This window comes from Xyrauchen texanus, chromosome 27 (genome assembly GCF_025860055.1).
Source record: "Xyrauchen texanus isolate HMW12.3.18 chromosome 27, RBS_HiC_50CHRs, whole genome shotgun sequence".
Classification (NCBI taxonomy): domain Eukaryota; kingdom Metazoa; phylum Chordata; class Actinopteri; order Cypriniformes; family Catostomidae; genus Xyrauchen; species Xyrauchen texanus.
The window spans coordinates 37,435,971-37,460,499 of NC_068302.1; the positions used below are offsets into that span (position 1 = coordinate 37,435,971).

The following is a 24,529-nucleotide window of genomic DNA, read 5'->3' on the forward strand; positions in this document are numbered from 1 at the left end:
TTTTGGCCCGTGCAACTTGTTGGTTGCACACAGCTGGATTGATCAAAATGTCAATGTTAAGCTGAATTTACTACTGAAGATATACACTGATAAACCTCAACATTAATACCACCTGCCAAATATTGTGTAGGTCCCCCTCATGCAGGTTGGCACTGATTTGGCGGCATCTCAGAATTGCATTTCAAGATGCTATTCTTCTCACCACAATTGTACAGAGCGGTTATCTGAGTTGGCGTAGACTTTGTCAGTTCGAACAAGTCTGGCCATTCTCTGTTGATCTCTCTCATCAACAAGGCGTTTCCTTCCACAGAACTGATGCTCACTGGATGTTTTTTATTTTTGGCACCATTCTGAATAATCGCTAGAGACTGATTTACGTGAAAATAACAGGAGATCAGCAGTTACAGAAATACTCAAACCAGCCCATCTGGCACCAACAATCATGCCACAGTCCAAATCACTGAGATCACATTTTTTTCCCTATTCTGATGGTTGGTGTGAACATTAATGGAAGCTCCTGATCCGTATCTGCATGATTTTATGCACTACTGCCACAAGATTGGCAGATTAGATAATCACATGGATGATTGCAGGTTCCAAACAGGCTAGTTGAGTATTTCTGTAACTGCTGATCTTCTGGGATTTTCACACACATCAGTCTCTAGAATTTACTCAGAATGGTGCCAAAAACAAAAAACATCCATTGAGTGTCAGTTCTGTGGACGTAAATGCCTTGTGGATAAGAGAGTTCAACAGAGAATGGCCAGAATGGTTCGAACTGACAAAGTCTATGGTAACTCAGATTTAAATAAACAAAACCGACATCCTTACCCTATACTCACACCTACGCTGGAGACCAAAAGTTTGGAATAATGTACAGATTTTGCTGTTTTGTAAGGAAGTTGGTACTTTAATTCACCAAAGTGGCATTCAACTGATCACAATGTGTAGTCAGAACATCACTGATGTAAAAAAACAGCACCATCACTATTTGAAAAAAGTCATTTTGATCAAATCTAGACAGGCCCCATTTCCTGCAGCCATCACTCCAACACCTTATCCTTGAGTAATCATGCTAAATTGCTAATTTGGTTCTAGAAAATCACTTGCCATTATATCAAACACAGCTGAAAGCTATTTGGTTAGTTAAATGAAGCTTAACATTGTCTTTGTGTTTGTTTTTGTGTTGCCACTGTATGCAATAGACTGACATGTCTTAAGGTCAATATATGGTAAAATATGGCAAAAAAAATTGTTTCTCTAGAAACTCATCAGTCAATCATTGCTTTGAGGAATGAAGGCTATACAATGCTTGAAATTGCCAAAAAACTGAAGATTTCATCCAAAGGTGTACACTACAGTTTTCAAAGACAAAGTACAAATGGGTCTAACAAGGACAGAAAGAGATGTGGAATTCCAGATGTACAACTAAACAAGAGGATACATCAGAGTCTCTAGTTTGAGAAATAGACGCCTCACATGTCCTCCGCTGACAGCTTCATTGAATTCTACCCGCTAAACCCCAGTTTCATGGTCAACAGTAAAGAGAAGACTCGGGGGTGCAGGCCTTATGGGAAGAATTGCAAAGAAAAAGACACTTTTGAAATAGGAAAAAGTAAAGGTTTGAGTGGGCAAAGAAACAGACATTGGACAACAGATAATTGGAAAAGAGTGTTATGGATCTTAAACCAATGAGATTTTGTGGGATCAGCTAGACTGTAAGGTGCGTGAGAAGTGCCCAACAAGACACGTCTATGGCAAGTGCTACAGGAAGTGTGGGGTGAAATGACACCTGAGTATTTGGACAATCTGACAGCTAGAATGTCAAGGATCTGCAAAGCTGTCATTGCTCCAAGTGAAGGAATTTTTTGATGAGAACTCTTTGAAGTAGTTTAAGAAGTTCTGAATTGTTTTCTTAATTGTAATAGTAATTTTTCACATTATTAATGCCTTGACTTTACATTGTGATCAGTTGAATGCCACTTTGGTGAATAAAAGTACCAGTTTCTTTCCATAAGAGCAAAATTTGTACATCATTCCCAACTTTGGTTGCCAGTGTTTATAAAATATATATATATAGATTCCAGTCACTACCAGCTTCATATTGCATGCTCTTGTATATATTTATTATTTTTATAAGGTGGTTATTTTGCTTTTATTGTTACATGCAACATTGTTTACCAGAATTAAATACATTGTTTTTTCTATTATAATTTTACTTAGTTTAATTATTTTTAGCTGATTAAAGTTATAATAAATTACTCCCTTATTTAAGTTACTCTAGTCTTTTTTAATATGATGCGTAGGCCTGTACATTTTGAAATTTGAAAAGGCTGTTTAGAAATCTATACATTGACTTTCAAGACAATGAACTCAGAACGTAGTTTAAAAAAATACATAAATGTATTTTAAATTAACTATACTTTATCACAGAATGGGAAACAATTAATAAGCCTATGCCATGTTGTTCTGATGTGCAATGCAGTTTTCCTCGCCCTGGACTGATTATACACTTTTCAAATCTCGCGAGAACGTACTTTTCACCCTCTTTCCCTTGCGCCCCACCTCTCGCGAGAGCTCACGTCCGAAGGATGGTGTTGTGTGAGAGGGAGTGGGGAAGAGGAGGGTGAGGGGTACCCACAAAGATGTTGCGTGATTTTTTTGGACATTTATTTATTTGAATAAAAATGGCCGCCGCAGAGAGCGGAGTGGAGAGACTGTAAGTGTGAACCGCATCTATTCCCATTGTCACCGATTCCAGTGTCAGGCGTCGCGAGCGACGCTGTGATGGCGTAGGATTTTGATTGTTTTGTCAGACAGGCTCTCGGGCTGAGGGGGGAAAATGTCAGCCGCGCTAGACGGCGAAGGCGTTGAGAATACGTCACTCGTGTTTCTCCCGCTCTTTTTCCACATCATGGATGATCAGCGGACACTTTGTACGGCACGAGAGCCGCTTGCGTTAGCCGCGCTCGCGCTAGTCTGAGGAGGTGTGTTCGGTGTCAATTTCTGACGTTACTTCAAAAACTCTTTTGAGATTTAGAAAGAAAGCCTGCCAAGGTGTTTAGACAGACACATTTGATGCCATATGTTTTGTTTGGGTGATATTTACGTCTCTTGTTTTAGTAGAATTCCAAGTGTTTAGTGGTTGTCAAAAACAGCAGACTGAAGTAAGTTAGCTTGCTTGTGACGCTGTACACAGCTGCAGGACAAGGCAGGGGACTGAAATTAGATTTGCTCCACATATATCCGTCTGTCTTGGCATGAAAGTGCTGGAAATAAGCGTATAAGTGATTAAGATCCTGCACAATGGAGCTATGCTTGGGTTTCCTGTCTAGGTAGCTGAATATCTTAAGGTACCAAGTTTGCATTTGCAAGCAAGTTGGCCAGTGTGCTATTTCTCTGCCTGATGTCACTGTCAGTTGTTGTTGTTGTTTTTGCTGCTGCTCCTCATTTTGTCCCTGCAGCATGCAAGCCATATAACTTGAGGTGCAAAACACTGTAAATATCAGTGTTCCTATCACATCATTGCGATATAAATTGAGCATGCTTTGGCAATGCACAAGGCACTCCCATGTGAGAGCAGGCTGGTAATTTTCAGAGTAATATTGTTGTGCTGCTGACTTCCGGTAGCCAGATAACGGATCTAGCAGCATCATATTTGTGTGAATATGTGTGTGTGGTCGACCGCATGGGGGTTTGCACAAACTGCGTAACATGCAAGAGACACTGGTACATGTCTTCTGCACAACACACTTGTGACATGGCTCGAAGTTTAATATTGCATCCTCTGCAACTTATTCCTGTGTTGCTAGGACATTCATTGGTTCATTTGATATAAAATTAGATGTACTGTTTGCCTGATGTAGAATATTTGACTCATCTTTCCTGTATATTTGGCTTCAGAGGGATGTTCAGTTGAGAATATTTGTAATTGCATTAAAATGGAAGTTTTAGCATTGTGCGCCCTGATAATGAGTAAATCAGATTATTGTCATTAACATTTATGAAATTAGTGATGTTAATCAATTATAATGTAGTTCCTAAATGAGGCAAATTGAATTGGCATTGTTATGACCCACAGTGATGGTGAAATACACACAATTACAACCTTCATGCCACATCAGAACCCACTGTCTGTCAAACATATTTTATTGGATTGGAATATTTCTACTAGGGACTAAAAACGTTGCAAGGAGTAGCCGAAAACAGGAACAAATTTCCTTTAAATTTTTCCAGAGTAGAAACATAACCAGTTAATTTTGTTCCCTGTAATGTTTTTCATGAAACCAAAGTCTAAATGGTTTATTACTAGGGCTGGGTATTGATAAAGATTCCCTGATTCGACCTCGATTCGATTCCGATTCAGTATCGACTGACATGGGCATATTTCAGTTTTAAAGTCCCTTTTGCTTGCATATTAAATAGATTTGCTCTCAGCTAATGCTGTTAATTATACAGGGAACTTTCTAACAAGGTACAATATGAAAATGTAAATTTTACAAATTATATTATATTCGTTTTTCAACACTTTGGTCACATTTTAAATCAATGTCTTTAATCAATAAATATTATCTTACATTGCATATATTATATTTTGGTACATGTTTGTTTAATTGCATCATTTGTACTTGTATTTACATTGATTTGTTGAACGTTTCTAAAAATCGGTACTGTCTTTAAGGAAACACGGGATTTCTGTAAACAGCATCTTTAAATGTGCACATGTAAATGAGAGAGGGCTCAAATGGCTTTATCTTCTCTGTGCTGTGCCTGATAAAAATTAAATGTATATTTGTTGTTGTTTTTAATCAACAACTGACTGTAAAGAACTGAAAAGGTATTAAAAGAGACATTATTCGTTGACAAATCGGTTGCGTGGAATAACTTTTACTCTCAACGTGGAGTGAAAGGATCTCACTGCTGAATACTCCACCACTATACTACAAAATTATTGGTGAGTGAAATCTTAACATTTACCAGCCAGTCGACAATATAAATTTTAGGTCGCATAGCACAAAATTGTATTGCAAATGTGAGTGATTTCCTCTAATTGAAGTGGAGTTGGGGATAGATTTAAAGATCGTTCATGGGATTTTTTTAATTGATATCCCTCAAATAAAGATTGCGATTCATCGGAAAATCTACATTTTTACCTACCCCTATTTATTACAGTACATTTTTAGAATTGCACCAAATTAATTGCATATTATTACTTATTTTGGATGAGGAAAGTCCCTTATTTTAGTGTGTTTTTCCAGACCAGGTCCCTTTTTTCTTTGTAAAACTGCAACTGGTACATCACTCACCCTTAAAACAGTACTGCCATTTAATAAAAAGAACGTTGTTTAATTTTGTTCTTTAATTTCATTCTAAGTCAACGCTGGAACGAAATGAAAAAATAGGCTACAGTCCTATTTAAAAGTCCCTGATTTCTACTCCTGTGAGAAAATTGTTGTATCCTGTTGACACCCTTTAAAATGTTTTAACAAAGTCAATCCAAATGCAATTTTGTTTTTTAGTAAACATTTTAGTTTTTGGATATTTCGTTTTTTTGCCCTACTATTTTAACCTGGTGTTCGCCATGAAAATAGCCATAGAAGCTGGCATGGCATAAAGAAACAAACAACCTTCATGTCTCTTATTCCAATGTCTTTTCAAATGCACACAAATATTAGGCCATATCTTTCAAGAAGAATCCTTTAATAAAGAAATTCAATGATGTCCAGGTGAGGTCCAATATACCTTCAAGTCCTTATCAGAAGTTCCTACTTGTTTGTAATTATGATGTGATATGCATCCAAGTGGTTTTTATTGAAATAAAATGAACACATTCGGAAATGTAATATTTCTTTCTCTCTTTTTCACATCCCGACAAAACAGGTAGCTTTTTATAGTGCTAGTGCAACAAAATTAAGAATAAAAGATAAGCATTAGGTGTGTTTTGATGCTTTTTCTATTAATTTATAAAGCTTTTTTACCATTTAGTTAATACAAGCTAAATCGTACAGTCAAGATTTACCATTATAAATGAATTATGATCAATACCAGTTAACTTATTTCTTTAGTTAACACATCCTCATCTAGTAAAGCCACGGCTTAAAAGAGTTTTCCACTGGTAAATATGACATTGTGATTGTGTTCATGTGCATTCGTCTTCGGGAAAACCGAGCGGGCCGGTGTGTTGGCCGCGAACCGGGCCGCGATGGGCTCAAATGAGCCACCGTGTTATGCAGAAAGGACCACAAAATGGCGCCGCGACAGTGAACACAACCTTTGGGCCAGTTGCTATGTAAAATCCCAGGCCGATTTATCTTCCCAGTCCAGCCCTGAATACGATGATTCTGACAATACGACTTGAAGTGTTTAATCAAACATTTTGTATTTTTTAACGATTTGTCATTATATTCTTGGGTCTTGTATTAACCTAGCAACTTGCGGAAACATGCAATCATGACAGCTGCTCCTCGATGATTAACAAAACATTGGCTAAACCAAGAAAACAGATCTGAATCTGAATTAAGAAATGATGCTGAGGGGATAGCACTGTCTTTAGTGTTAGTTTGGGTTTAATTAGTGGCCATGATTCATTTTAGCCAGTCTGGAATTTTTATCTTCATCTTGATTCTGACTGGTTTCTTAATTCTTTATCTCTTACTATGAAATGTCACTTAATGTGTCACAAATCATTTAGATAATATTCAGTTTAATTTTTAGTTTCCCATCCCTTGTTAATGTCCGTTTGATTTTCAATTAAAACATGCTAGGTGTTTTGCACACTGCATCACTGTAGACTAGACTACCTAACTATACTGTATGTATACTGTAAAAAATTAAGGCAACCAGCTTCAGGACTTTAAGTTTTCTGAACTCAAGGGCAAATTAGTTGTATCAACTTAACAATTTAAGTTTGTCTGTGCTTTCAGTTAACTAAATAAATTAATCCAACACACTCAGATGTAACAATGATTTCTACATGTTCACCAAATTTCAACAAGCTTACATTAAGTTTGGAGAAAGAAATACTTTAAGCAGCTTTTCATTTCTACTCAAGTTCATGTGTCAACCCCACCATAATACTGTTTAGTTAGGCTTAAACAGCAGTGTCGGTAATCACCACTAAAACTTTCATAAAAGTGAAATCAATATGAAAACTGAAGAAACTTCACAAAACAACTTTTTACAGCAAGACATCATTAAAACACTAAAACCCCCCAAAAAGAAGCATCTACTGTATTCATGCAAAACAATAATAAGGTCCATGTACTCGTATGTCGCCATGCTTTGACCAAATACATCTAAGCGCAAGGGAATTATGGGTATTGCCTCCACACAAATTGGTTCTCCAGTCGGCATGCTCAGTGGCAGATGCAACAGTATAAAGTTTACAAATCTTTTGACCCGGTCATTTTCAGTACCTTATCATGACTACTACAGAATATTCTTAAGAATCAAAATCATACATTTTAAATTGCCTAATAATTCCTGATTTTTCATGTCTGTAGGTGCCCTGGTCTTAACTGACCTACTACAGTAAACATGAATCCACTAAATGGACAATCCTATACAGTATACACACCGATCAGCCACGACATTAAAACCACCTGTCTAATATTGTGTAAGTCCCCCTCGTGCCGCCAAAACAGCGCCAACCCGCTTCTCAGAAAAGCATTCTGGGATGATATTAGAGTGGTTATTTGAGTTACCATAGACTTTCTCAGTTCATAATTACATGCTTTGATTTGAAGCAACAACAAAAATTCAGATTGGTGGTATTCGCTTTGGGAATATGGACAGTTTAGTTCCTCAACAGGAATCTGGCAATTAAATATATATTTTTTTTAATTAAGTTGAAATCCTTGGCAAATAACTTCTGACTTCTAAAGAAGCATACCATATAGAGCTGGGATAAACGATTATTTTTTAAACGATTAATCTAGCGATCTATTTTTTCGATGCATCGATTAATCTAATCGATTCATTTTTCCAGTCCGATTCGATTTCGATTCGATTAATCGACTTGTGACAACACCGGTAATACCGGTTTCATCGGGGGTGGGGGTGTATAAAATGTAAAAAAAAATAAAAAAAAAACATTTGCTGGGAGTTTGATTGACTGGCAATCTGATCAATCAATCATAATACGCCATTTTTGTCCGACAAAGTAGTCAGGAGAGAGAAGATTAACGTCGTGGATTTGGATTTGAATAATGGATTGTAGGCTACTGTACTGACATCTTTCCGCGGTTAAAACAACAGTCCTTCTGATGTAGGCTACATTCATGTTTAGCCTATTTGATGCTATAAATTAACCAAGGAAAAGATGATCGGTTCACAAGCAGCTTTAACTGAGGCAATCTGTCACGACACATTAAAGAGCCACAAAATAGTAGGCCTATTTATGGTTTAATTTTCTTTGAATGACCAAATTTTAAAGTTGAGACTTTATTAAATGTTACCTGCTTGGTCCGGTCTGTCAGCGCGTTGTCAGTGTCCTCTATGTATTTTTCACGACATTCATAGCTATAAGCGCATTATTAATAGCTATAAGCGAAAACTTTAGGTGTTGACAACGTATTATAGCTTACTCCAACATCGAGTGCAAAGTGGGGAGTTGAAAAAACACTTACGGTGCTCTGTCATCTGCAGCTGCTCCCGGGTGGCGCCTCTTCAGATGCTGGTGCATTGCCGTGGTGCTAGAATGGAAGGCCATCTCTATTTTGCAAAGACGACATATCACGGAATTGTTTCCTTTTAAATTAAAGAATTCCCATACTTTAGAGGAACGAGTGCATGCCGCTTTGCACTTCTGATAGTCTGAGGAGCCGCCATCTTTGTTTTGGGTCCGACGAATCGACGTGCATATTTTGCATCGACGTCGCGTTGTCCCAGCCCTAATACCATAACTTAACAACCTCAGAGCTCATTGTAGATCTGGCTTGAAACTATTATACATTATCTATAGAGCTGTTCAGGTTGTTGTCCAAAATCGCCAAAGAGAATTAGCCTTTTCGGGACATGTTTTCCCTCTGGACTTTCCTATGGGTTTTTAAAAATGGCAGTTTTGGATTTGGGTAAAATAAGATCTGTGGTAAACATTACTTGAAGACACTTGGACAGTTTGTTAAACATGCACAGTCATATCTCAAACGTGAATTTTGAAGCTGTTTTATATAAATTATGTTTTAAAACATGGCAACTTCAAAATTCACATTTGAAGGATGACTGTATGTAAAAGTATATCAACTACATATCACTTGCATAATGTACTTAAAAATAATAATCCACTATAAATAAATAACTATTTCCCTAAAATTGTAATCAGATTACTTTACCAATTACTTAATTGAAAAGTAATCTAATTACTAATTACTTTTAATTTAGGTCATTTTATTAATTTGGTTACTATCTAAAACACTTTTCTGCTAAAAAATTCAAAATAAGGTCTAGATTTCTTGTTCATTGTTACACACAAGTCATGCTCAGCACCTCACATCTCTGCGTAACAATGACTTGATACAGGACCATAATTCTACATAAATAATATATATATATATATAAAAAAAAGCATCACACTATAATGTACTTAAAATTAATTAAATTAATTGAAAGTCAGTTTAAAGTCAAGAATTTAAAATGTAATGCATTATGCTACTTTTATTTACTAAAAAGTAATTTGATTACAGCAACTAATTACTTTGTAATTGGATTACACCCGACACTGCTCTATACTAAATGCATATAAAATGTGTTTCAATCTTTGAAATGTAGTATGATGGCATGCTATTTTGATTACAACAAAAATGTATCATTTCTGGTACGATAAATGATCAAAGTCAGTTTTTATGTCAACATTTAATTTCTTCTTTATATGATGACTTCTGCCTTAAATGCCATGACTAGTTGATGTTACTACTTTTTACTTACAGTTACACTTTTTGAGGATTGTTAGCAGTATGTGTAACATAAAATAACGTATTAACCAGTCACCATTTGCTGTGTTCATCATTTGACTGAATACTTTTTTGTTTTTAAATAATGAAACATCATTGAGTGTAGTACATATGTGGTCTGTTACAAGTAATGCTAGTACTACAGTAGGCTTTGCTTTTTAAAAGCACAGACGCCATCAAATATTCTCTCATCCAACACCTCTGACACATATCCACAGCGCCTCCCTGTGGACTTCATTTTAACTGCGAGATTTGGTGAGAGGTTAAATGGGAAAGTACATTATTCAGCGCTGCTCACGGCAGTAAAATGGGCAAATTAAAATCAATTTGTGATATTCGAACAGTATTTTTAAAAGTGAACTACCTGGTGCAGAACGAGTACTCGATTAGTCGATTACTTGTGCACGCCATTAATTTGAGTGCAGTCAAGTTGCGCGGTAGCTCAGCTGATAAGGTCCTAAAGAGAGCACGCGATTCGACATATGAGCCAAAAGTGTCATTAAAGTAACAAAAAATTACATGGTTGCATTTTTCATGTCACATTTGCTTTTATTACACTAGTGGTTAGGTTTAGGGTAGGGAGGTAGGTAGGTAGATTTTGTTGATTTAAAGCAAGGCATTAACCTCAAAACACGCAACTGCTTGGGAGAACATATAACTCGCTTTTTGCACCACAAGGTGGATCTTTCACCTCGGAACTACCGCAATACATGCAAGGATCCACGTAATATCCATCCATCCATCCATCCATCCATCCATCGTCAACCGCTTATCCTGTGTACAGGGTCGCGGGGCCACTTAATATCATTTTGCAAAAATGTGGCAGCAGTTACGCAATTTCAAGAAATTAGGTCGTCATTTCTGCAGCATTAACATCACCAAACAAAATTGCAAAAATGATTGTTTTCAAAACAATTTCCATTGGGTGGACAAACAGATAGTTATGCCCCAAACTCCCACCATTAGTTGAGGCAGTGTTGCTGTGTTGGGCTGGTTGAAATGCTCACTCAAATGTTTTGATAGTGCAACAGTGTTGTTTACACTTAAGGGGTATCAACCTACGAATGGCTTTCTTGAAATTATGTATTTTAATATCGAAAACTGACTTAACCTTCAAGCTGCAAATTGCATCAATTTATTTGATTAAAACTAAAGCCAAGTTTTATGCTTATACCTTAAATTCTGGCCACATCTTGCATGCTCCTTGGTATTTAATAGAGCTTGTGTGATCTGAAAGTGAGCATGCTTTCAGCCAAAATATTGAATTGATGATAACATATGAAAGCACAGCCCTGTTTTTTCTTTTGTTTTAAAAGTTTTCATAGACATTTTGACAAGCAGTTGAATGGAATTAGGATCTGTAAAATTTTCATCCTGTCTAAAAGTGTCACTTATCTCCTATGTTGTCAGCAGAGGTGAGGACAAGAATGAAGACCAGGAGGCCTCAAAAGACAAGACACAGAAACAGAAGAAAAACAAGAGAGAAGTTCAGAATGTGGAGAAACTGGAGGCCACTGTGTCTGTTCCTCCACCCGCAGCCCCCTCCACAGCGGTGGATGACGGACAACAGACAGAGGCAGGAAAATCCGAACCCACTGACCCTGAAGTTGGAGCTGCTCTCAGCGCTCCGGAATCTTCTGCATCAGCCAAGCAGCGGCGTTCCATCATTCGGGACCGAGGCCCGCTGTATGATGACCCTTCACTGCCTCTAGGTTGGAAGCGCAAGCTGAAACAGCGCAAGTCTGGCCGATCTGCTGGCAAATTTGATGTCTACCTTATCAAGTTAGTATAAAATAGAACAAGTGCATTTTTAAAGTACATCTGTGTCTGTTAATATTATAATAATATATCCAAATGACATTATTCTAGTGCTTTCAAGACAAGCAGTGTATTGAAATACCTCTTGACTTTTTTCTTTTTTCTTCAAATTTCAGCAATAAATTCCGCCTGAACCACTTAACATATAGATTCCATTCATATGTTTGTTTTGTAGATCATTTTGAATGTAAAATTAAATAAAAAAATGGCCCACGGACGTGCATCACGTTACATTACATGCATTAGAAATGTTCACCATTCAAAATCTAACCTACAGCGATGACATTATAATTGCACTTTGAGTGATGGCGTTATGATTGGTCTTTGATCTTGCATGTATTTCCATTCTTGATTGTGGTTGTTTTTTCTTTAATTTCTCTATTTAACCATCTATAGCCACCTTTATACTGCAAATATACAGTGATGTGAAAAAGTATTCACCCCCTTCCTGATTTAATCTATTTTTGTGTATTTTCCATACTAAATTGTTTAGGATCTTCAAACGAGATATAACATAAAACAATGGCAACCTGAGTAAACACAAAATATAATTTTCAAATATATATATATATATATTTTTTGAAGCAAATAAGTGATCCAACACCTATATCGCCCATTTGAAAAACGAGCTGCCCTCTTAACTTAATAGAGATCGGTCTTTCACAATGCTGTGGTTGAATTTTGGCCCACTCTTCTTTGCAGAACTGCTTTAGTTCAGCCACATTGTGGAGGGTTTTCAAGCATGAATTGCCAGTTTAAGGTCCTGCCACAGCATCTCAATCGGGTTCAAGTTGGGACTTTGACTAGGTCACTCCAAAACTTAATTTTGCTTCTTTTGAGCCATTCAGAGGTGGACTTACTCCTATGCTTTGGGTCATTGTCTTGCTGCATAATCCAATTGCGCTTGAGCTTCAACTCACGGACTGATGACCGGACGTTCTCCTTTTGGATTTTGTGGTAGAGAGCAGAATTCATGCTTCCCTCAATTATTATAAGTTGCCCTGGCTCTGAAGCAGCAAAGCATCCCCACACCATCAAATTACCACCATAATTTTTGTGGAATTCTGTGTTTGAATTAATGTAACGGGACTCCTGTCTTCCAAACAGTTCCACTTTCGACTAATCAGTTCACAGAACATTCTCCCAAAAGGTTTCCATGGATGGAATTTTTGCCCAGTGTCTTTCTGATAGTGGAGTCATGAACAGTGACCTTTATTGATACGAGAGAGTCCTGCAGTTCCTTGGATGTTGTCCTTGGCTTTTTTGTGACTTCCTGGACGAGTCGTCGCTGTGCTATTGGTGGAATTTTGGAAGATCGGCCACTTCTGGTAAGGTTCACTACTGTGCTAAGTTTTCACCATTTGGAGATAATGGCTCTCACTGTGGTTCTTTGGAGTCCCATAGCTTTTGAAATAGCTTTGTAACCCTTCCCAGACTGATGTATTTCTATCATCTTTTTCCTTATAATTTCTGGAATTTCTTTCGTCCTTGGCATAGTGTACTATGGGGTGAGACCAGCTTCATGCTGCTGAAAAAGTTATATTTCAGTGATGATTTGATTGAACAGGGCTGGCAGTAATCAGGCCTGGGCATGTCTAGTCCAGCTGAACCCCATTATGAATGCAGTTTCATAGATTTGGGTATCTAGTAACTAGCAAATACTTTTAAACACAGACCCAGTTGGTATTGGATATATGAACTATTTTGCTTCAATAAATAATATTATCATTTAAAAACTGTATTTTGTGTTTACTCAGATTGCCTTTGTTTAATGTTAGATTTATTTATTTTTCGAAAAAAAAAAAAAACTTAGTATGAGATATAAACAAAAACAGAAGAAATCAGGATGTAGCAAATACTTTTTCACAGCACTGTAGTATTGTCATGTTCATTGTTGTCCTTTGTTCTTTTGTGTACTTTTATTTTGAAATTCCTGTTCTGTTCCTAGCCTTGTCACATCCTGTTTTCCCTCCATGTTTGGTATCTGGTTTTTATTGGTTCATTGTTTGATTACTTTGATTCAGTTCTTGTTTGTCATTGGTTTTAATTAATTATCTTGTTATCCTGTTTCAGAGTTCTGTTTGTTGATTGGCCTTGTTGGCCTTGTTACCCTTGTCCTTGTGTATTTAAACCCTGTTTATTCCTCCATTTCCTTGTCGGTCGTTGAATGTTTGCACTTCGATCGTTGTTCCCTACTTTCACTTACTCGTTTGAGGTTCCTGTGCCCTTCGTAGATGTTTCCATGTTCTGTCAAGGTTTAGTCTCTGTTTTCCCTTCGTGGATGTTTCCTTTGTTCCTGTGTTTTGTATTATTTTTAGTTTTAGTTGTTGCAATAAAAGTTCGGCGTTTGGATCCACACCTCCCGTTTGCCTCTGTCATGAGTAGAGACAGAGGCAAACGGGAGGTGTGGATCCAAACGGGATGTGACAAGGCTAGGAACAGAACAGGAATTTCAAAATAAAAGTACACAAAAGAACAAAGGACAACAATGAACATGACAAGTATTGTGTGTTGATTTTTATACAGAGTCAACAGAAAACAACATTAACCCTATTCTTTTGCTGCAACGTGAGCACTGGCATTTCTTTCAGGAAATGCGAATCTAGTTAAAGTTACATTGCCGTGTCTGGGGACTCTTTGCGCACTAATTGAAACACTGTTTACACTGGACGCAAGCTGCATGTCATGATATGACAGAAATAGAACGTTTCCATTATAATTAAATAAATAACATGGAGCTCCTCACATGAGAAGTGCCTGTTGCGGCTTCATTTGGTGGAATTCCATTTTCTTTGTCTACTAAAATAAAATTATTGTATTTACACAAGTCATTATTATTATATATATGAAATTATAATTAATTTCTATAATTATTTTGTTAAAATAAAACATTTATTTACACATTTGTAAAGTTGTGTTTATAAATGTATCATTCTGACTCTTAGTTGTGATTGGAAGAGTCTCGTTTGGCTCACTTACAATTAGGAACTAAAATTAACTATATTACTTGGTGGAACAATTGCTTATTCCAATTTGTTAATGATAACTGTTTATTGAACATTTTTTACCATATTGCTGTTGCCACTGTTTTATAAAAGCAATAAGCAATTGCCATCTGTGATTTTACAGTGATTTTACCACGGTTGGAGCTAAATTCTATAAAAAAGAATTAGCTTTGCTGAAATGGCCAGTCCTGTTTTTTAATACCAGTACTTGCGAAAGCATTTCTGTTGAAAATAAAGTAGATTCATTCATTGAAAATAAATTCAGTTTTACTGTGGCTAAAGTCGATCCTCGAGTCCATGATAGGGAACATTCTGAGGTAACTTAAGGCCAACATACTCGTCGCAAGTACTTGAACTTACAGGCACTGTTAGCTTGGAAGTTGGTTTACAACCACAACTTTTCTCCCCACAGAATGATTCTTTGGAATAATATGGACATTAAGATTAAAAACAGATCGATTTTTTTGGAAAAATTATTTAACAAAGACATATTGCAGACCTGTTTGATTGCAAAGGTGACATTTTGGTATATGAGGAATTTATGAATATCTAGCAATATCCTTTGCCATTTAAAGATTATCAATCTGTTGTAAAGGCGATACCAGAGAGCATAGTATGTTTGATGAAATCATCTCTTAACTTATGGTGTTGGTCATAAACAACAACCTCAGTTATTTTTGGGAGGAATGTTATTTTTAAGTACAGCCTGTAATAACAAATTTATCCAACAATTTTCCCGTTCGCAGTTAGCAATTGCACCAAGAGGAAATTTGTTTTGGATGTCTTTTATTGATAATATTCAATGGAAGAAAGCGTGGTTGTTACTATATAAATATTGTATTTCAAATAAAATTAAAGAAGTGCACTTTAAAATTTTGCACAAAATATATCCATGTAATGCACACCTGGCGAAATTTTGTGATGTAAGCGATAGGTGTACTTTTTGTAATAATGAAAGTGAAAGCCTTAGCCATTTATTTTTCTCTTGTAGTATATCTTCGAAGTTTTGGTGTGAATTGAGTAATTATTGTTTTTCTACAATTGATAAAAATTATATTTTTTGCATTAAAGATATTATCTGTTATTTTGAACATGAGAATAAAGCATTAGTTTGGTTTGTTAATTTTTTTTAATTCTTGTAGCAAAATTTTATTTGCACAAGCAGAGATATCTTAAAAAGCTACTCAGGCTCACCGAGTTCTTAGTTGATGTGGAGTACTTGGTTAAATCCTTAAAATTGCTCACGAATAAGAAATGTTCTTCTTTTTTAAGGTATTATGATAACATTTCTGTATGAGCCGTGAACTAGGACAAATATTAAGTTTATTTGTCTATATGTTTATTTATTTATTTACTGTTTTTTATTTATTATTTATATATTTTTCTTCTATTGTTATTGCCTTTTTGTATATGCAATTATAAATGTACAATTGTAAAATGTTTTGCCTTTACAATAATTTTCTTTTAACTTAGATGCAAGCGCTTAGCCACGCTTAATGTGTGTTTTTGCATTACCATGGCAGGAACAAACCTCATTACTCAAAGGGGCAATAGAGTTACCTTCAAACATCTGTGCCATTGAAATGTATGTTATTATTCTGCCATGACAGTAGTTGACTTTAAAGAAAAAACTCAGCATAGATGCTGACAGTTCACACTATTCTCGCTGTAGTGTCCCTTGTGGCAACATTGAGAATGCAACGCATACTTGCGTTGTGTGATGAATTGCGTTCTGACAAATATTAGAATGCTACTATGCACAAGATCAAGCTTGCGAAGGTAGAAGCATCTGCGTTCCCATACTTACGTAGAGTATGTTTCGACCTTTACAGCTTCAATGCTTCAAGTGTAGACTGCTTTGAGATGTTGCGGCATGATGTGAGATCAGTCGCTTCCAGTGTTGAACATGTGTGGCAGATACCAACAGTAAATAAAACTCTGTTTAACAAATTAACTGCAAGAATAGAGAGCAATAAACTAGCAAGGGCCTCTGAGATTTATATTTTAGAGCTGTATGGGGATTGATTTACAAGACTTGTTGTGAGGCTAAATAATTCAATATTGTGAAGTGTATTGTATTGCTGACTAATTTGGTTAATGCTGACCGATGTGTCCTGGGTCCCACATCACTTTATCAGCACTAATTTTAGTTAAATAAAGGTAACATCAAATAAGATGTTCATGTTAGGACAACAACTGATTATGATGTACTTGATTACGCTGAATCAAATTTGGTACAAATATACTTTCCCAAGTTCAAATACAGTGGCCCAATAAAATGTTTAAACACTTAACCCACACTGGTTAATCTCTGAATGCCACTGCATTCGATAATCAAATATAAATCCAATGTGGCATCTACAAATATGCTTGTATATTGAATTTTCTGAGCCATCTGATGACTTTTAATGAACTGGTTGTAAGAGAATATTTAGTAAATTTATGAAGTCAGTTCCCCTTAAGTTAACACAGTTTTTGTCCTAGCAGAGTAACCACATGTGTAGTTCATCACATTAACTATGGACTATGTTCCACTGTGTTAAATTTTATTTGAAGTCACATAATTATAATAAAACATTTGTATTTCTTTTCTAGCCCAGAAGGGAAAGCCTTCCGTTCCAAAGTCGAGCTCATGGCATACTTCCAAAAGGTGGGCGATACCTCCACGGACCCCAATGACTTTGACTTTACGGTCACGGGCCGAGGGAGCCCCTCTCGCAGAGAAAAGAGACCACCAAAGAAGCCTAAAGTGGCAAAACCCACCGGTCGCGGGAGGGGGCGGCCAAAAGGCAGCGGCAAGATACGGCCGACCACAGAAGGGGTGGCAGTAAAGCGTGTTGTAGAAAAGAGTCCTGGGAAACTCCTTGTGAAGATGCCTTTTGTGACCCCTAAAACTGAAGCAGGGGCTCCCTTGGGGCAAGCGGCAGTTGCCAAAGTGCACAGAGGGCGCAAGAGAAAATTGGAAAAGAAGCCACCAAGTACTCCCAAAAAACGAGGCCGTAAGCCAGCAGCTGTATCTCAGTCGGCAGCAGGGACTGGCTCTAGTGCAGCTTATGTCGCTGCCGCCATTCTCAGCGCAGAGGCCAAGAAAAAAGCTCAGAAGGAGTCTTCTGCAAAGCCTGTTCAGGAGAGGGCGCTTCCAATCAAGAAGCGCAAAACACGAGAGACTATGGAGGATCTGGAGGGATCTACCACCTCTACAACCGAGATGTCAGCACTAAGTAGTGGGACTGGGGTAGCAAAACGACTGACGGCATCAACTGTGACCCCTACAGGGGAGGAGGTAGAAATGGAGAAACAGAGGCTTCACAAGCATCTGGGTCGGAAACACAAAGAGGCATCTATGGATCCAGGGAATGGCAGTAGCAGCAGTGGTACCAGCGGTGGTGGACCAAAGGGTCACAAAAAAAAAGATCAACGCGGGCAGCACTTTAAACACCACCATCACCATCTTCATCACCACCACCAACACCATCTGCAGGCAATGCCACCCTCAACCTACACTCCACAGGCTCACCAGCTCTCCCTGGGTCACTCCATGCAAGGAGGCCCACCTGTCTCCGCAGAAAACGAACCCCAGGACTTGAGCACCTCTAGGCCCAAACCGGAATACATGGTCTGCAGGGAAGAGGCCAGAACTGACAGCTCCTCAAGCAGGGACGCTGAGAACGCTGGCAAGATGGCTTCCACTGACCTGAGAGGGGATGGCAAGGAGCTGAGAGACATTGTCCCACCCTCCGCCGTTCCGAGGCCGAGCCGAGAGGAAACGGTTGAGTCGCGGACACCAGTGAGCGAACCCGTGAGCTGACTGACTAACTGACCAATCAGCAACCGCTTTGTGTGCAAAGGAAGTCGAGGCTGCCCTAGCGAGAGTGATTTTCGTTTTTTTTACTGATGGAAAAAAAGAAAAAGGAAACACAAAATATACAAAAATGTAAACGTACTTAAACAAAAGGCAGCTGTTGTGTCTCGTTCTCTCTGTGGGTTGGACGTGGGGCGGTTAATTATCTCTGCCGTATTGCTTCCGGATGAATTCTCTGCTAACCTTTTCCTTTATACTTTTTTTTTCCCCTCACTATATCTTTGTATTAGTATATCTTAGAACTCACCTAAACCCCGATATTTCTTTGTCAAATCTTGTAGGAAATAGAAACACACTCGAGTGGTAATGAATGCATAAGTCACACACCATAGTTGTCGTAAAGCAAAATTTCTCAGATTGAAATCCTCTCAAAAGTACTAAATTGCTTCATGGTCATGTCATCTCAGTGCTAGGAAAAAAATATGTCATATTACTTTTTTCCTTTTTTTTTCAACGAGACCTTTCCATTTGAGTCGGACACAGCTGTTGCTGCATCCCCACGTTAACCTTTTTAAATAAAAGAAACTAGCTTAACTCCGACAGAAAAGAACTTCCTAGTTGTGGGTTCGTGTTGACCTATGAAGATTTATTGAATGCTATTTCCTTTATTGTTGCTGAAAATGCTGTAGTGAAATTTTATAAGGCTGGGGTATACTTTGTTTTTCTGCTTGCCGTTCTGTCTTGCACGGACGCGTTCAACGCATGCGTGCCAAGACTGCTCTGTGATAGACTTCTACCACACTCAATGACGTGCACTGTCTGCTTGTCTAGAAAATCTAGGCTGTACGCGTACAGTCCACTCATGCTGTGCTGATGACGAAATTGAAGTCACGCACATTGTGTGTGAGAAAATTGAAAGTATACTTTTGCCTTTATTTATTAGTAGTTCAATTAACATAATCGCTTGTTTTAGTAGTGTCCTAGAAAAAGCAACCAGAGAGTGATGATTTCTTTTTTTTTCTTTTTTCTTTTGGGAATGCTAAAGCACAAATGTATTTGTTAAGGAATATTGAAAGCACAGTCCAATGTAGAGTCAGGAGTAGATGTTAACTCGGTTAAGTGAATAAGAAAAGTGGAATGAATTTGTTGTTTACCTGCGTTTGTCCATGAAGTACAATTGAAATAGTGGCCTTGTGTTATAGCGACACAAATCCCTAACAAAAAAGCCTACAGTTTCAAATGTAGCTTTTCTTTTTGTTGTGTGTGGTTATAGATTAATCCCATGAGCTGCTGTTCTAAAAAAAACCGATTCAGACGGAAAAGTTAATAGATGGCTATATTTATATAACGTCTTGTCAGGCTGTAGCGTTGTCTAATGCATGGGTTGCTTATGTTTGTGTGTTTTAGGTCTACACACACAATAGCTGTTTACTTCAGTACTCTAGCTTTGTCTTTCCTGTACATAAACGTTTATACAGCCAGGTTCAGCACTTATGGCTAACCAATGGGGGTGAAGCATTTTACACATGTAAAAATAACGAACAAACATTTATAATGACTTGGTTGGCTTGGCAAAAAGTAAGAAAAATAACGTTAATCTACACGCTTTACGTTTTAGACCACCTTGCCATCATGTTTATTTCAAAATATTTATTTTTTTAATCTAATGCCTACTGGTTTTCTTTCTTAAGGCTGATAAACTATTCAGCAGAAATAAAAAAGAACATTTGTGAAGAGTTGTTATAGATTGGACAATGGATGTCTTAGTAATTACATTTCGAAGATAGACAGTATATTTGATTGTATATTTGGGATGAAACTTAATCCTAAGAAAATTGTGAACCAAACTGAGGAAGTTCTTCTTTGTTGATTGTGTAAAACTTTGTTTAGGATTTTGCAGGAACTTTACAGCACTTTTTTTTCTGTTTTATTTTTATTTTCTAGATGAAATGCACCTTATTTTAAATAAATCAGAAGTGAAAATTAAATCACGTGAAATTGCGAGAGGCCCACCCACGTTTTTGCAGATATTTTTCTTTTTAGCCTTGCACACACTTCGGTTTCATGTCGGGAGGTATTAACTCTCTTGAGAAGTTTGGATAGATTGCATGTTTAAAGTCATTTTAAAGAGCATTTTTTTTTATTTTATTTTTTTATTTTGCTTTCTCTGTTAAAATACCCCAAATATATCAAATAATATGTGGTACACGCATCTGCACGTGATCTAAAATTCTCATGTCAGCCCTACAGTTCACCTACAGTATATTATATCACATATTTCTGGCCAGTAATGAGGTAATGAAGGCACTAAAGTCATTTAATGACTTTTGACTGTTACCATACAAATTCTAGTAAATCTAGGAACATGCAAAAGGAAAAGGAAACTTTTAATGTGCTCCAAATACATGAAAGACACAATATACCTGATGGATTTGTATTTTCACTGACATAAATAAAAAAAATTAAGGTTATTACTTAATCTAAATCAGGAGAGTGAGGTATAAAATAACACTTAGTACTCATTAAATATTTTTGTCTGTTAGATCTACTAGAGTAGGATGTTGTTTTTGATATTTTCTGTCATTTAGGGGTTAAATTGCATGCAAGGGAGAACTTGCCAGTCATTATTCTGAAGTGTGCTTTAGGGTAGTCTTAAAAATTTATTATTTTTGTGTTGCTAAATGTGTAGATTAAACTAGAATCGACAATCACACGGGACATTACATCTTACATTTTTTCGTTCTCAACTCCTTGCTATAATTGTTTAAAGGTTGAAAACTTGTTGTACGTTTCCATTCTCCTCCTCCAACCCCCCGTTCCCTCGATCCTCACCACTGGGAAGAGGCATAGAGAATAATAGAGCATTTACGCTCAGAACAAGAGCTATGTAATCGTTTTTAATAGTCGAAAGGTAGTGGGTTTTGAAGTCAGTGTTTTTGGTTTGAAGAAAGCGGAATCCATTCAGCTCTGTAAAAGCAAACTCTGTTAATTGCTCGAGGTTGAACAAGAGACTTTAAGCATCATCAAATACCATTGGCTCATTCTGTGTTCTTGTAAGAGTCTGAGCACTCAATTTACCAGCGGCTGACGTTTGTGACCTGTCCGCAGTGAACGCCTCCCTGATCTGACTGAACTTAGGTGGGAGAATGGAGGTTGCAGAATGGATTCCTTCAACTTTAACTGAGCAGGCAAGGCACAATAAGTACATTAAATACTTGTAGACATTCTCAGTATTACAGGGGAAAATCCAGTTAAGAAGAAAATAATATGTAATGAAAGAAATGTAACCTCCGGACATTAATTGAAGTTACGACAACTCTTAATTTGAAATTTTGACTCTAATTGACCATAAACGCTGCATTGAACAGTTTGGCTGCAACAGAAAGGGTAGTGCCTTTATTTGGGGAGATTTTCTAAGTGGTAGAAGTGACCTTTAAATCTGGAGAAAAACCTTAATCCGAATGAAGCAAAATGGATGTTGAATTGGTTAAGACGTGCACTGGTGTGTGTTGTAACTAGTTATTGTTATTCATATATCTTTTTTGCCATCAGCTGGATGTTTTCGTCCACCTAGGAATGGCGTGTTCTTCAAAACCCTCTGCTTATTGAACTTCTTGCTTTTTATAGCGCTCAAAGCCCATTGACAAAAATGGAGCCCTACAAATGGGTAAAGAATAAGAAAATTACTTTTGATCATTTATATGTTTGTTTGTTTGTTTGGATTTTTTGTGCCTCTGGCAGTGAAACATGCTATGGAATGTCCTTGTGTCCCTGTACCCAAAAATACATGCTATGTATGTGAACATGTATCAGTATGCATGATTGCCATTAGAAGATATGACATTGCTTGCCCTTTGCTAATATATATATGATGTTTTTAAACAGCGCTCAAAGAGCTGAGCCCAACCATGCCAACTGAATCTGAAGATTTTGATGCGGTATAAAAATACTGAATGTGCTCCGGTCAATGAAGGCTGTGCTTTTAGGTCTGTTTTAATGAACATTTTATTTCATTGAAGTATTTGTTAACTGATGGTAGCTGAGTTTTGGCTTCAAATGCCACTACTTTTGTCAGCAGCTGTAGTGGCTAGAATAGATTTACATGTTAGATTTATTTTACTTTTATAATTATTATTATTATTATTATTATTAATAATAAATCTAACATTGGGAATAGGCTGTTTTAACTTCATAGCAATAGTATACCCAGCAGATCTAATGAGTTTTCACCTTTAGCATGTCTGTAATTTAGCAAAAGGAATACTGAAGTTTTACCCATATAACTGAACTACAGCACTTCAAACCATGCAAGGAGAACAATTTAAAGTCAAATGAAACAAGTTTAACTATAAGAACTAGTTTCCAGATCCACCGTTGTAGAGAGTTCATGGTCTATTTAACATAGTCTTGTGCCTTGAAGTTTGAATAATAGAATTTATCTTTATACCGTAGTTGTATTTTTATTCCGAGTCCTGTGTTTGCCTCTTGTTGGTATTCAGTGCTTTGGATGTATTAAGGATTTCTAGAGAACAACAGTATGTTTGCCTTGCTTTATTTTCTTAATTGAAAAAAAAAAAAAAAACAATGCATTGGATAATATCTGGGAGATGTACTTGGGCAATATTGATTATGTAAAAAAGCTCTAGGATCTTGATGTGTTTCTCATCCCTGGTATGTCGAATGTGTCTCGGATTATTGAGTGATGTGTTTGTTGGGAAATATTCTCCATTTTAACATGACCATAAAGTAACCTGGCTGCAAACATAATCTTCCAATCAAATTACATTTTGTGACAAAAATATTTCAACCTTGACCGGATGGACAACCAAGTCTAAAGATCTGCACTTTATAAAGTATGTTTCCCGGCAGGACACCCATTAACTTTTTGTATGTATTTTTTACCTTTGTCCAAAGCAGTTTTTTGTTTTCATATTATTTTTTAATTTAGTTTTAAATAAAAGGGATGGGTAGTATGTATCTTAAAAATGTTATTTTAACCAAACAATCCTACAGACTAGGTGTCAGTGGTTATTCGCCATCTGCCAAGCTAAGTCCTTGCCTTCCTGACAGTGAAAAGTATAGTTTGTGTCTACTTTTATAGTACTGTGTTACTGTATCATTTGTTTGCCGTATGTAACAGATACACAATAGTAAACAACATTTACCCGCTCTCTGTCTAACCTGTTTATTTCACTCATTACAAAATGGCATTTTGACAGATACTTAGGCCTATAATAATGTAATTTAATGATGTAGTACTACGGGAATGTAAATGAATAATATTAAATCACAAATTTGTATAATCATTATTGTTTTATTATCCACAATGTAGTAACGCCTCTATTTCTGGAGTCACTCCAAAAGTCCATTGTTAAAATGGAAAATTCAGTTCATGAGTCAAAAGTGAAAATATAATGTAAACAAAACCAGGAAAAGTAAACTGATGGCTTTTCATTTGGAAAATTAAATCAACAGTAAAGTTTACTGTCACGTTTCAGTTTTGCTTTGAGTGTTTCTGTGTAATTTTTGCAGTTTTGACCTAATTTAAAACATAAATGTTGATTAGTATATTTTTTCATTGCGTTCAAACTTGATGACATTTATCCGACCATTTGTTTATTTATTTATTTATAACAAATGTATTATTGGTAGAGGGGCCTACATAAGAAAGTACAAATTTATTAACATGGTTAATGTAACGGGATATGGTGATGTTGCATCACTTGAGATTAAAACAAACAAAAAGTCATAATATGTAAAAACAGCACATTTAGTAGGCTATACTAGCGGTGCAATTTGCCGTCTAACAATATCATCGTGGAAAAAGGAAGTGGAAGATGTGAATATATTGTTTGACGTAACGGCGAAGGAATTTACGAACCCTATCATGGTGAAGGTTTTAGCTTATGAATATTAATTCCGTAACGTCACGTTTGTCCAGCACGCCTTCCTGA

The 24,529-nt window shown here is 36.8% G+C and overlaps 1 protein-coding gene across 1 annotated transcript; it reads left to right on the top strand.

Moving 5' to 3' along the window:
* The first annotated feature begins 2,614 nt into the window (after window positions 1–2,614).
* LOC127620716 (methyl-CpG-binding protein 2-like) lies at window positions 2,615–24,000 on the top strand. Its single transcript, XM_052093917.1, has 3 exons — window positions 2,615–2,719; window positions 11,364–11,732; window positions 17,369–24,000. The coding sequence occupies exons 1-3, from the start codon at window positions 2,688–2,690 to the stop codon at window positions 18,579–18,581; spliced, it is 1,614 nt and encodes a 537-aa protein (XP_051949877.1). The 5' UTR covers window positions 2,615–2,687; the 3' UTR covers window positions 18,582–24,000.
* Window positions 24,001–24,529: the final 529 nt, after the last annotated feature.